This window comes from Alexandromys fortis, unplaced genomic scaffold (assembly GCF_014885135.2).
Source record: "Alexandromys fortis isolate MF-2015 unplaced genomic scaffold, M_Fortis_MF-2015_v1.1 scaffold_326, whole genome shotgun sequence".
NCBI lineage: Eukaryota > Metazoa > Chordata > Mammalia > Rodentia > Cricetidae > Alexandromys > Alexandromys fortis.
Window position 1 is genome coordinate 741,478 of NW_026068217.1, and position 14,380 is coordinate 755,857.

The 14,380-nt window shown below is 43.6% G+C and overlaps 1 protein-coding gene across 1 annotated transcript in view; it reads right to left on the reverse strand.

Moving 5' to 3' along the window:
- Window positions 1-9,373: 9,373 nt before the first annotated feature.
- Fgf16 (fibroblast growth factor 16) overlaps window positions 9,374-14,380 on the reverse strand; it is a 10,020-nt gene continuing 5,013 nt past the window's right edge. Inside the window, exons 2-3 of the mRNA XM_050130476.1 lie at window positions 11,071-11,174; window positions 9,374-9,748 (exon numbers count right to left, since the gene is read on the reverse strand). Of these exons, the coding sequence (XP_049986433.1) occupies window positions 9,503-9,748; window positions 11,071-11,174 (350 nt within the window). The 3' untranslated portion in view covers window positions 9,374-9,502. The remainder of the gene's footprint in view (window positions 9,749-11,070; window positions 11,175-14,380) is intronic.

Genomic DNA, 14,380 nt, shown 5'->3' on the forward strand with positions numbered 1-14,380 from the left:
AAAAAAAAAAAAAAAAAAAAAAAAAAAAAAAAAAAAAAAAAAAAAAAAAAAAGGAATGTAGCCAGGCAGTGGTGGCACATGCCTTTAATCCCAGCTTTTGAGAGGCAGAAACAGGTGGATGTTTGTGAATTTGAGTCCAGTGCAGTCTACAGAGCAAGTTCCAGGACAGTCAGGGCTACACAGAAACCCTGTTTTGAGAAACCAAAAGAGAAAAAAAATGATATGTTACAAAATGGATGTACCTTTAAAACATTGTGCTACAGAGAAGTAGCCATTCATGAAAGATTGCACATTGTAAAATTCAATTTGTAGGAAATGTCCAGGGTGAAAAAAATCCATAGAGACTGAAAGTAGATTAGGGGTTACCAGGGGCTTACTTGGAAAAGGGGATAATGAGGAGATATTGCTTAATGGTTTCAGAGTTTTTGATTGGGGCGATGAAAAGGTTTGGAAGTATTGTGGTGTCAGTTGCACAATACTGAAAGTATAATTGATGTCATTGTGTGTACATGATAAAATGGTAGATTTTGCTATGTATATCTTATCACAATAAAATGAAATTTTCATTAAAAAATAAAGAAAAATAAAACAGACAGACACACAAACACTATGATTGATAGGAAATACCACTGGATGGCTTGCGTCTTCTGCAAAACGTGAGGGAAGCTCATCCTCAGAGACCAAAGAGTACTTGATGCATAACAGACTGGAGCTAAGCTCGAGGCAAATGGAGCTGAACCAATACTCTGTTCACGCCCCGTTCTCATGATAAGAATCACTTGGGGACTTGTTAACCATACAGAGCACTGATTCTCAAAGTACTGTCCAAGGAGTTCTGGGGGTCAGTGAGGCCCTCTCTCTTCCAGTTACATATCTCTGAAACTAGCTGGATTTTCCTCTATATTTCAGCCAAAAGAACATATAGCAACAAATTGAATGCAGGGGCAGATGTGAGAATCTGTTCAATTCTGCCATTGTAATTTTCGCTGTTAGAAAAAATGCCAGGAGATAGGGGCTCTGTAAACTTTTGTAATGCTGTGAGTTAGTTCTTGTTACAGTGAGAACTGGTTATTTGCTGCTGAAACCGCAGCAGAATTGAGCCTCAGCAGCGGGGAAGGGAGCATAGTTGTGGGTCCCAGTGTTAACACAGCTCACACAACTCAGTTCTTTCTATAGATTAAGTCACACATGAAGCATCCCTTCAAATGACCAAGGAGAAAAGATGCTTCTCTCAAATCATCTCTTTTTTTCTTACATTTTTAAAATTAATTTCTTCTTTGACAATTCCATCCAGATATAATGCATTCTGATTTCTCTCACCTCAGACCCTCTGTTATCTCCCTCCAGCCCCGGCAAGCCTCCTTCATTTTCAATGGTCATGCCTTTGGGTTTCGTGACCCGCTGAGTTTAACCTGCGTCATCTAAAGCAATCATCACAATGTTAAAAAGTTAATTATTGAAGTATCTGTTGTGGCTAGGTGGCAGTGGCACACATCTTTAATCCCAGCATTCAGGAGGCAGAGGTAGGTGGATCTCTGTGAGTTTGAGGCCACCCTGGTTTACATAGTGGGTTCTAGGACAGCCAGGGCTACACAGAGAAACCATGTCTTGAAAAACATATATGTATATGTATGTATGTTGTATGCCCAAGGAGGTAGCTGGCCCAGCAGGTTAATTGCTAAGCAAGCCTAATGACCTGAGTTCAATCCCTAGAACTATTGTAAAAAGACTGATCTTGGGGTGAGCATTTGTAATTTCAGTATTCCTGTGGTAAGATGGGAGGCAGAGACAGGATTAGCTGAAGCTAGCTAGCTAGAGCACAAAATGCAATAGAAACGAGAGAGATGCTGCATCAAACAAGATAAAAGGAGAGAACTGACCCTTGAAAAGTAGCCCTCTGACACTCTGTTCCTTCCCCTAAATAAATAAATGATGTAACCCCCCCACACTCCTGTTAAAAGACACACAAAAGAGTGGAAGATGTAAAACACTATCACTCTTAATTGAATTGTTGAGAACGTAGTCATTTTTATTAAATATGGTTTATATTAATGTGTAATAGGTTTATTGTTTTATACAAACTACAGGCATGTACCGCTGTTCCCAATTTTCCAAGTAATTTTTGAGAATGTGAGGATTTGTTTCCAAGAAACAAACATTGACAGAGAAAAACAATAATTTCCATTATAAATTGTCCTTTAGATGGCTTCTTCGCCTTTTGGTTAGGAGCAAGTGTGGAAATTCTGATTTAGGAAGTCTTTCTTAAGGCCCTGGACTCTGTTGTTAGACAACTGAACTGGGTACTTACTGAGGATGCTTGGTACATGTTGAGCCAATGTAAAGATGTTCGCATGCCAGCAGTGTTTATGACTGACAGGTGGAATTAAAACTAGAGGAATCAGATTTGTCAGGCTGAAAATAGCTGGTCCCCTGGAGATTGTGTGGGTAGTGAGAGTGCTTGATGAGCTAATCCGCATAGCTGTATCTGGCTGTGCTGACAGCCCAAGGACAGGAACAGAAGGTGGGCACTGGAAACTCCAGCTACCTGGGGCTCGGATGAGGTTCTTTAAGTCCCCTTGTACTATACACGCGGCTGGCATTCAGGTTGTCCACTGAGAAGCTCTGACCTGGATTACGGGGGGAGGGGGGGAGAGAAGAGTTCAGGTCCCTCTGGCATGTGGACATAATAGCCTAAGAGGGGAAGCTGAGGAAACCTATAGTTGCCTCTGTTTGAGGAGGGATCTGGAAAGTGTGCTGGGCTTTGGGGGGAGGGGTGGGACAGGGCAATGAAAGGACAAAATGCCTTCCTACAGAGAGCGCCACCTCCTTCTCTGAGTCACATTTTAGGCTCCTTTATGGTACACAGGACTCCTAGTATCTTCCTAGTGGTGGGCATTCAGTCTAAGCATCAGTGTTTGGAGACTTTTCACAATCCCCTGAACTGATCATTTCTCTCTCGTGTATAACACCAACCTGCAGCCTTGCTCTAAGACAGAGCCTTGCTGTGTTGGCCAGGCTGATCTTGGACTCCTGGACTAACAGTGATCCTTCTGTCTCAGCTTCCCAAGTAGCTGGGGTGACAGGGGCATACCATCATGGCCAGCTTCTCTGGGAACACTACTGCAGCGCTTTGTACTTCTCTTTCTCTGTGATCTGTATAGCTTCACTTGCATGTGTCAGAATATCTGACCAAGCTATGTCAGGAAGACAGAAACTCCTATTCACATTTCTGCCTCTAAGGATGTAATATGTGCTCCACAACTACTCAATGAATTAATAAATGATTAAATTTGTTCAAAGAGTTAAAAGATTTCGATTTAAAATAAGGGCCTATTGTCAGCCTGAGCTATACAGTGAGACTCTATCTCAACAACCAAGGGCTGAGAGGGTAACTCAGTGAGAGTACTTACATAATATGTATAAAGGCTTAGGTTTGAGCCTCAGTAGAGTGAGCATGAACACACACACACACGGCAAAAGTAAAAGAAAAACAGAACAAAATATGAGGTTTCTCTGATTCCAGGACCTGAATAATATCTGCATGTTTTTGGCTCCAAAGCAAATGAGGAAAAACCGAGCTGAGTGTAGTAGATGCAGAGGGGACCATGCGACCCATGCTGGGTGGAGGGGTGAACAGAAACGACTGAAGGTCAAAGCAAAGATTATTTCTCTGAACTTGCCACCAGGGTGTTGGCACAGAGACCTACTAGAAAAATTCTTCCATGACAAATCAAAGGCTCTTCTGAGCCGTCTGTCGAGTAAGGGAGTTAGAAAATGAACGTGGCTTTCAAAAGAGCAGCCCCTCCTGTCTGTTTCTCGCTTCCCTGCTCCACTGGTCCTCCGTGACGAATCCCTGCTGAGGAAGGCGTAGCAGCTCCAGCCATTTAGGGCAAGAGGAAGGTGATCCTCAAGAACTAACTTTCCGAGGAAGGGGAAGGCTGGGGCTACCCGCCAGACAACTTAGACTCAGCCCAGGTGACCTCTGACCCCACTGAAAGGCCTGACGCTTTTCTTACCGTACCCATAGGGATTTGGTGTAGTGCACTGTAGAGATTTGGAGGTGAGTGTGATTCAGGTCCTTTTTTTATGTTCTTTGACTAAGTTCCTTCGGGAAGGCCCTGCCATGTGCCTCCAGTGAACTGCTGTGGCTTGGCCTAGTGGTTCAGTACTTTGATGGTTTTTTGAGCATACTCAACCCTTGTGCCTCGAATGCCTCTACCAAAATTCCTGTTAAACTTTAATCTCTATTTTGTGTTGTTAAGAAGGTAGAGACTCACTAGATATGGTGATGCATGCTTGCCGTCTCAGCACTCTGGTGGCTGAGGCAGGAGGATTAGGAGTTTGACATCATCCTGGGCTAGACACAGCCAGACTCTTTTTCAAGGTGGAGACTTGATCTGACTGTGATATCTGGTGGTGGGGAAGGTGGTGGTGGTTTCATGGCGGTGATTAAGGTTAAGGAGATTTTAAGGGGGAAGCACTAATGCCATAGGCAGATGGCTTCTTCTTGCCCCGTGATGCCCCGTGCCACCTTGGGACTCTGTCTAGAGTCTCTGCCAGTGAAGAGGACCTGCAGATGCAGCTGTCTGAGAACAGTTTCCCTAGATTTCAGACTCCTGAGCCGAATATTTGTTCTTTATAAACTAGTCTCTGGTATACTGGAATTGAAGTAGAAAATAGAGCAAGAGGAGCCAGAGAGAAGGCTCAGCAATTAAGAGCATTGCCTGCTTGTCCAGAGGACCTGGATTTGAGTCCCAGCTCCCAAATGTTGTCTCACAACCATCTGAAACTCCAATTCCAGGACATCTGGCACCCTTTTCTGACCTCTTTGGGCACAAGATACACACATATATGTAGGCAAAACACAAGCATACAATTTAAAAATAATAGTAATTTTAAAATTAAGAGAAAAAAAGCAAAGCAAGACCTTAAGGACAGTGGCAGAAGGGGACAAAGAAGGGAGTGGAATAATGCTGTTAGCATTGCTGTCAGGGGTGGTGCTGTCCTCCATGCCCTCACTTGTATCTTCTTGTCATATTTGAAGCTCTCTCTCAGATGACCAGAAAACCCACATTTTGGGGGTACGCAAGCAAGAGCAAGCAAGCAAACAAACACCTATAGACTTTGTTAGCATTTTCACACAGGACAACAGTGCCCACCAGTTCTTATGTCAGATGCTTTCTGGAAACTCTTAAGGTACCCATCTCTAGCTTTTGAAGGATGTTTCAAGGACCAAATATATGTGACCAAACATATTATTCTGGGGAGTTCAGGCCTAGACGGCCTTCTTTGGACCATTAAAAATCTCATGAACTCCAAATTGGGGATCTCTGATCATCACTGTTTTCCTTGACAGAGATAGCAATTGGGTAGCATTTTTAGGTCTTATGTATTCTTTCTAGGACCAACATTGGAGTTCAGGAGAATTCTGGGAGCCTTGTAGACTATATAGGTGGTAAATTAATACTATACCCTACCATTTATCTCATATTTACCCTGTGTACACCAAATGACACAATATTCTCGTCAAGTGGTTGCACTTATAGTGACAGGGAACCCTTTGACCCCTTTAAGTTTCCCTTAACACACTCAAGTTTGTCATAGTCCTATTCAGGTACACATAGAACTTGACATAGCATTCTAGATTATTCTGTTATATAATACCTAATTTCTTTCTTGCCTAGTATTTGTAGCATTTGTATGCATATATACAGAGACATGTATACATGCTAAGGAAACATCTATGGCTCTGTCCATTTACTCAATTGTTCACTTATTCTTTCAACTACTTAGTGTAAACAAGATTTCTCAAGTATCTGCTTTGCCCCAGGAATTTCCTAGCCATGAGGAAGACAACTAAAATGTGGTCTCTCTGCGTGATTTAATCCAAGACCAGAGCTGCAGAGCTTATTTTTCTAGAATTTTCTTTAGGTTGTTTTTAGCACTTTGGGGATATGGTGCTGATCTGCTGTTGACTGATGTAATGGTACTAGCTCACGTATCTTATATTCCCATTTCCAGGACTGACTTCTCTTTTTGAAAGTGACAGTAGCCAGGATTCCTAATCTCTGTCTCCATGTCTCATCGACTGTTACTGTGAGTCAATCACCAGGACCAAGCACCCTACTGTGGCGCTCTTCTAGGCTTGTCCCTTTTGCTCCTGTCCAGACTTGGCATTTGGGGTTCTTCCCTGTCTCACTGCTATGGCATTTCTCTTGCACATCCTGCTCTGCAATATAGTGCCTGTGGTCTTTCCAAGCTGGAGATAATGGGCTCATTTCAATAACAGTATCCCTGCTTACAGAGAAATGTCATTCTCTTTTTGGTTACAGCAGATTTTATGTGCCTAACAAAATGTCACACACTGTGGCTGTGTATCAAAAGTTCTAGGTAGCTGAGCACTGATAGATAGCATAGGTAAATTTTAGGTTTTAAAACCAAATGCAGGGCCAGTGAGATGGGTCAGTGGTAAAGGCACTTGCTGTCTAGCCTGATAACTTGATTTCAATCCCCAGGTCCCACATAGAAGAATTAAAGAACCGAATCCTGCAAATTGTCCTCTGACTTTCACCCATGGCAATGCATGCCTACAGACAGACAGATACACATACATGCATGTACACACTAAATAAATAATGTAATAAAAGTGAATTAGAAAAATCAAGGTACAGCCAGGCATGATGGTATCTGCCTGTCATCTCAGCACTAGTGAGGTAGAGAAAAGAGGATCAAGTCTCAGTCATAAATTAAATTCAAGGAAAGCCTGGCCTATATAAAGTCCTGTCTCAAAAACAAACAATCCCTCCCCCCAAAGAAACCCAGAAACAAAACAAGAAATAACCAAACCTAACAACCACCACCACCACCAACAACAAAACTACAGTTATCAAGGTGTAAAACTGGGTGTAGTGTTACACATCTGTAGTCTTAGCACTCAAGAGGCTGAAGCAGAAATATCACCTGATCAAAAAAGTCTGAGGTTAGCCTGGACGACATAACAAAGCCCTGTCTCACACAAACAAGCCATCAAGGTCTGATGCTCATTACTGACATGATAATCCAGGTGAGGAGGTACACCTCAGTCAAGCCAGCACTCCGGAGGCTGATGCAGAAGGATTGTGAACTTGAGGTCAGTCTAGGATATGTAGCAAGTTTCTCAGCCTGGAGTACATAGAGATACCCTGTCTCAAAAGCACATAATTGGTTTTTTTTTTAAAATGTAGCTGGGTCTTAATCTTGGAGAATTTTACAGATAGTGTCTCTTTTCCACAGTCTAACACACACAATGGTTCTTTGCTCTTCTTAATCCTGTTGCTTCTTCAAAGCAGACATTATCCTTGTTGGAAAGCATCCTAGTAGGCCTAGACCCCTGAAATGTCCACCTTGGGGATCCCACCAATCAGCAGGCTGGTTAATGATCATACATGTCATGCAATAACTTGCTTTTTGTTCAGCACTAGGAATCGAACTACGAATGGGTGGTAAGCACTCTTACACTGAACTGTATTCCCAGCCCTAAGTTTAGCTCTCACTATACAGTCTTATTTGGTATTTCAGGTTTTTCTATTGGGCATGTAAATTTGGGTGAGCTTTTATAACTCTTTTGGTTTTGCTTTTTTGTGGTGCTGGATGGTGACAGTGTTGGGGATGGAATCTAGGGCCTGGCACATTCTAAGAAGCACTTCACCATTAATCTCACCTCTACTACTGGTTTTGTTTTGCAAGTGAGCTGGTATGTAACCAGTCTGACTCACATGTTCAATTAATTAGAAAAATAGTTGATGCCTATATGATGGGCAGGCTGAGGAAGAGCTATCCTAGATGCCAAACCTTTGCCCACCAGGCTTTCATATTGTTTGTGTGCTCAACAAGGCTTTTATCCATTTGTTTCTGATCTCTTCTACCCCTACTTCTGGAAATGCCAGTCAAGAGTCCAGGGATTTGAAGACAAGATACCATAGGACTGATCTGGGAGGGAGTGCTCTAAGTTTGCCTCCTTCATTCTCTGGACTATCACTATCCCACCAATTCACTTTATGAGCCATTTGGTTGCATAAACAACATCTTTTTAGGGTGTTAGTTCCCAAATTGTATCATGCTGTGCTTAGGAGTTCCCTGGAAAGCTTGATACCATGCAAGGTGTCTGGCTCAGCCACAGATTTCTGTTGGTTTCTATCCCTGAGCAGTTTCCAAGTGATGCTGCTGGGCAAGAGACCATGTGCTCTGAGCACTGCTCCTCTCAGGGAATGAATGTCCTGACAGTTTCCCAGAGTCTTCTAGGAGGAGCCCTGGCCAGAGACGCTGGGTGTGGTCAGAGCCAGTAGGATAATATCTTCTTGAAGGGAAGCTGACTGGCTCAAAAATTCCTCTCCTTGCTGACTACCATTTTCAATAGCTTTTCCTTCACATCTGAAGTAGAGGTGCACCAATAGTGTCCACCCTTAGGGCTCAGAGCCCTCATCAAGTCCCTGAAGACGGTTCCTCTATGCCCAGTCCTAAACAAATGGTAGCTTTAGTAAGAGCATTGGTTGAGGCCTTCCTCCATAATTTTCCAGTAAGTCATAGGACAGAAAAGAATGCTAGATCTAGAAGGCCCCTGGATAATGCTGCCACACTGGATATTGGAGTCACCCAGCCCAAGCTGCATGAGCCTGCCATCAGGAATTCTAATGACCTGGATAGAAGGAAGCTGGCCAGCCTTTTCATGCTACTGAATGCACAAATCAATAGAATTAGACACTGGTTTATAATATAAAGACAATTTTATTGCCAATAAAAGCCTTTAATAACTCATTTTTTCCTGTTTCAGTAGGACCTTATTCTTTCTGATGAAAATCCAGTCATAGCATCTCTCATTAAAAATAAAATTATTTTGAAATAAATAAATATATAAAATAAATAGCATATACATTTCATAAATAGTTTGTCCTTATGCACAGTATCCATGCTTACATTTTAATATCATTTCCTTACAACCTACCCCATATCTCCCACTTCGGTGGCAGGAAAACTGCATGTCAGGACGAATGAGAGATCTGCAGAGCTAGGGCAGGAATGGCTTGCAGCAGGGCTGGAGCCCCTAGGATTTTCCAAACGACACTTTCCCAAAGCTCTGTAGGTAGCATCTGTGGCAGATTCCTTGGTCTTTCATTTGCACCCCATCTCAAAGTAGCTGGGTAGATTGTGAGGCAAGACAACCTTGACCCTTAGTGAGGGGGCCCCTGTTCTTTGTCATGCCACCTCATGGGAAAGAACATGAGTAAAGCAAAAAGTATATACAAGATTCCCTCTGACCCATCCCTCCCCCCCATGTCCCTCCCCAAAACAACCCAACCTTGATATACACTTTGAACAAGGGGACAACTGGGTCAAGTTGAACAGTAAGTGCTTCTCTGTTATCTAATTGATAGGAAGGAAGGACTGAAAAGCTATGAGTATAGTGTTTGCAGAGCCAACCATGGCCACAGAGTACACGGGTCACAGAGGTGGCACCAGAGGTCCATTACCTATAGCGGAAGAGGTCTCTGGACATGGAGGGCAACTTAGAAGGATCTACTGGCCTGGGTAAGAAGTGAGTGAACTTCTGGTGTCGTTTAGTCCTGTAGCCCTCCCGGGGTGAGCCGTCTTTATTCAGGGCCACATAATACTGTCTTTCCGAGTCCGAGTGTTTGTACAAGGTGGAGGCATAGGTGTTGTACCAGTTTTCTTCAAATTGTTCCCGGAAAACACATTCACGTGTGAGTTTCTTCTGTGAGGGTGAGAAAATAAAGCAGAGCCCATTATATGACTATTCCGCCATCCCAGTTTGCTGGTGGGGAAAGCCTGAAATAGCAACAGCACATTGAGATTAGAAAATTTCAGTCCTGTCTCCCTGTGTGTCCAAGGAGTCTTTCCTCCACACAGCGCAACACTCCCACCCACATTGTATCTTCTTCATCCTCCTTCATGAGCCACACAAAAATGTTTTGGGTGTGATCTTTCCTGAAGGGAAGGAATTTGGAGGAGCTGGCCTTGGCTGGCTCTTTAACCCCAGAATTTCTATTATGGCCTTCCAATGCCCCTCTGGCACCCACCAGGCTCACTTCCTACTTAGGGCTAATAATGTTTGACTGCACTGAGATTACAGTCACCCACATCAACTGGCAGGCAAAGGCCACGGGTCTATATAAAGCTGCATGGGAGGTGAGCTGTGATCTCTCCTAATGAGCAGCCTGTCAGCTGGAAAGCTCAGAAAAGATCTCCTTGAAAAGCTCCTCCAATCTGGCTACTTAAAGCTGGCAGCTCCTGGGTTTCCTGCTTCTGGCCCTTCTCATACATGATCAGGCCGCCATACTGCTTGCTGGGGTGCCCGATACCGAGTGCTGGGGACAGGCCTATCTCCTAGGTGTCAGAGAAAAATGTGTTCTGATTTCATGGGGTATAGCCAGCCAGAAAGCGTGTTATGTGACTCGAAAGTCTGAGCCAGGATACTGGGATCCCCCAAAAGGGTTAAGGTCAGCAAAGTCACTTACCAAGCTGGGCTAGCTTCCAGAACACAGAAAATGTATTGCAGCCAGCCCATTCCTAGCTAGGGGATTGGGGCTGTCGCCAGTCCCTAGAACCCTCATTCTTCATTTGTTGATGTTATTTGGCCTTTGGGGTTCAGCCGATCTGGAAATCGGGGGCTGTGCTTCTTACTGGAAGGCTGAATCTTTTACTGTTATTTTGTGGCTGCCCATCAGCTACTGCTCTGGGTACCCATTAAAACTAGGAGGTGCTCTTTCGAAACCTTAATGCCCCCAAGCCTAAGCGGCTCCTGACAAACCAGCATGGCTTCCTGTTATCAGAGCACTAGCGCGTCCTCTAATGGAAAAGGTGAAAGCAAGTATATCATACAAAACCTAAGGTGGAGGGCTGAACGGGTAAAGGTATTCTGGAGCAAGGCCCTGAGCGGCCAGGAACAAGAAGACACCAATCCTTTACAGTCGTAAAAGGTCTTTCAAGTGCTAGGTAAACAATTTTATCCTCTGCCTTAGGTTGTCTACACACTGGTGGTAATAGCCTCTGATAAATAGAAAAGCTGAAACTTACTGATCCATAGAGCTCTCCTCGTTCATTCATTCCTAGGTACAGGCCAGAGTCCACTCCCCGGATGCTGATCAGCCCCACAGCCAAGCTGATAAATTCCAGAATTCCTGGGTCAAAAAATAGAACATCACTCTGTTACTCACATGGAGCTAGGAGAAGGCTGTTCTATGACCTACCCATCATTTACCCCCAACTATAGGCAGCTTTACCCCCAACTACAGGTAACCCTGGGTATCCATGGAGAATCATCTGATGAATCAGTCTTCTGCAGCAAGAAATGAAAACCTCAGGGAAAGTGCTCAATCTCTCTAAGCCCCAGTTTTTCCCACGTGTAAAACGGGAAACAATCCTTTCCTTTACTTAACACCGCGATTTTCTTCTTTATTTTGTGGTGCCGGGGTTGGAACTTGGGGCACGCTAGGAAAAAGCTCGATCTCTACGCTCCACCCCCAAGCCCCATAGGTATGCTAGGGTGAAGAACCCATGGGAAGGCTTGCTAACAAACACTCCACAATTACGGCATCAGTGTAGTGGAATACCACACTTTCAAGAAACGGCAAGGCAGTGTTCTCAATGCCAAGCCACCCTCTTCCTCCCTGGCACCCACCTGCGTTCCCTCGCTGTCCTCTAAGCTGAATGCATTTTTTACCCTCTCAGCTGTCATGTCCTTAAAAACCACACAAGGCTGTCAACTGCCTGTAGCTGACTCTAAAAAATGCCACATAGGCCATGCACACGAAGTTTGTTCGCCCTGTTTATGGCTGGAGGGAAAAGTTGGCCCAAAAGCATTCTCTGTTCGCTCAGCCCCAAACTGACAAGCCTGTCAATCTCCTGCCCTCTCTTGAGATTTTAAAGTTGAGCCACGGCTCAGTTGGCAGGTAGTATTGGACTCCAAACTGATTTGGATGTTGTAACTTTAAGGGGAAAGGGAAGAAATTAGAAATGTCCTTTAAACTGACAAGGTTTTCATTTTTTCATTTACCCCATGAGAAAAAAAATGAATTATTAAGAGGGTAAAGGGACACAAAAACAAAATCAGAGACTAAATCAAAATAGTACTGAAGACAGTCAATTAGATCCTTCTTCCTCCTCTTCTTCTTTTGGTTTGGTTTGGTTTTTTGAGACAGGGTTTCTCTGAGTAGCCCTAGCTGTCCTAGAACTCACTCTGTAGACCAGGCTAGCCTTGAACTCACAGAGATGCACCTGCCTCTGCCTTCATGGTGCTAGGATTAAAGGCCTGTGCCACTACTGCCCAGCTAGATTGTTCTTTGCTATTCCTTCCTCTAACCACATTTTCAGCAGAGACCAGAAACTCAACACACTTGTCTGAAAGCATGTACTGAGTTTACACACTTAGCTATCTTTCATGCCAAAAGTATGATTAGTAAGGGTAATATTTTGATATTCTATATAAGAGGTAGAACTTGTCCCAAAAGGATAAGATATTGGAGGCTGTTGGGATGGCTCAGAGGGTAGTAAAAGTGCTTAATACTATGTCTGAAGATTTGAGTTTGATCCCTGGGACCCACATGGTAGAAGGAGAGAACTGACTCCTGCAAGTTTTCCTCTGCCTTCACTTGTGCTATGGCACATGCATTTCTCTATGCATTTCTCTCTCTCTGTCTCTGTCTCTCTCTCACACACACACGCACACACACTTACAAAATAGATAAATAAATACATAAATAAATACATAAATGTAATAAAGTTATTTTTTTAATGAGAAAGTAGTTAGCAATGCAGTCCAAGCTAACCTTCTGTCTCTATCTCCTAAGGGCTAAAGTAAAAACTTAGAAGCACTGCATTCTGCAATCAGGTTGAAAACTCCAGTGGGAAGTTTTCTATCAAGTTCTAGTGGCTAGCCTGGCAATGGAGGTAGTCAATCAATCATGGTAGCTTTGGTGGTACATGTTTTTATGGCTCATTCTGATCTATTTGAAGGATCTACAGCTCTGCTACCTGTCTATGGAACACTTGAGGGTTGGTCTTTTGCTTTTCACGTTCAAATTCTCTGAGTCTTATCCTTATTCTGACTGTTAGTAACTTTTAAAAAGTTGTTTATTATTGTTGTTGTTGTGTTACTGTGTATGACACACATGTGTGGAGATCAGAGGGAAATTTGGGGGAATCACTTCTCTCTTCCTATCATGGATTCCAGGGATTGACCTCTAGTCCTCAGGCATGCACAGCAAGTCTTTGACTTCTGAGCCATCTATCTCATCAGGCTCCTGATTCCCAGTAGCTCTTATAGCACAATGCAGATGGTTTCAGGAGGAGAATGCCATATGCCTTAACGAAGGAAGGGTAAGACGGTGATGATGGGGGCTAATCAACCATTGACTTAATGAAAAGCGATCTTCAATTGCTCTGAAAGAGGTTCTGCCCTTTAAACATTTTAATGAACAACTCATAAGAGGACACAGGAACACAGCTTCCCTTAGCCCCAGTGGAGACCCAGTTGGAAGGGATGAGATACTCAAGATCCAAAGAGGTTTCAGAAGGTTGGAAAATGGGCTGACTCCAACAGAATAAGCATAATTATAAGCGAATAGAAAGTATTGTACCTTGGTCCCCAAAATTAGCTTCACCAGAGATTTGTGTTTGGGGTTTTGTTAAGGGAGAGTGAGCGCCATATGCACACAGCTAACTTCACTCCTTAGCTCATGGCCCCTTGTCATAGTTGCATTGTTCGAGGGCTTTTCCGCCATCTATCTCCCTCTTGACATCTTTGTATCATACCACCATACACCTCCCACTTCAGAACTGAATGTAGGGCCTTGAACGTGCCAGGTAAGTAATCTGCCACTATCTACCTAGAACTTGTGTGTTTTCTTGAGAGTGTGTGTACTTTTGTATTTCTGTGCACTTAACATTTTTTTTCTTTTCTCTCTCTCTCTCTCTCTCTCTCTCTCTCTTTTGGTTTTGGTGCTGAAGATTGATCCCAGTAGCCAGAATATGTTGTGTGTACTTTAATTATATATGTCTGCTTGTTTCTACAGTGGGGGAGTGTAGCCCAGTGAAACTCAAATAGCAAAGGCTTCTGGGATTTCATTGACCAGTTAGCTCACTTTGTTGGTGATTAACAGGGTTATTGAAAAGCTAATGTAGAGTTGACAAGTGGCTCAGCAGGTAAAGGTACCTGCTTACAAACTTGCCCACTTGAATTCAATTCCAGGGACCCGTGTGGTAGAAGGTGAGAACTTCCCCAAGCTGTCCTTTTGACCTACACATGTGCAGCTGTGGGTGACACACATGCCTCCAATCACCCAACACACCCATTCTCTCTCTCTCTCTCTCTCTCTCTCTCTCTCTC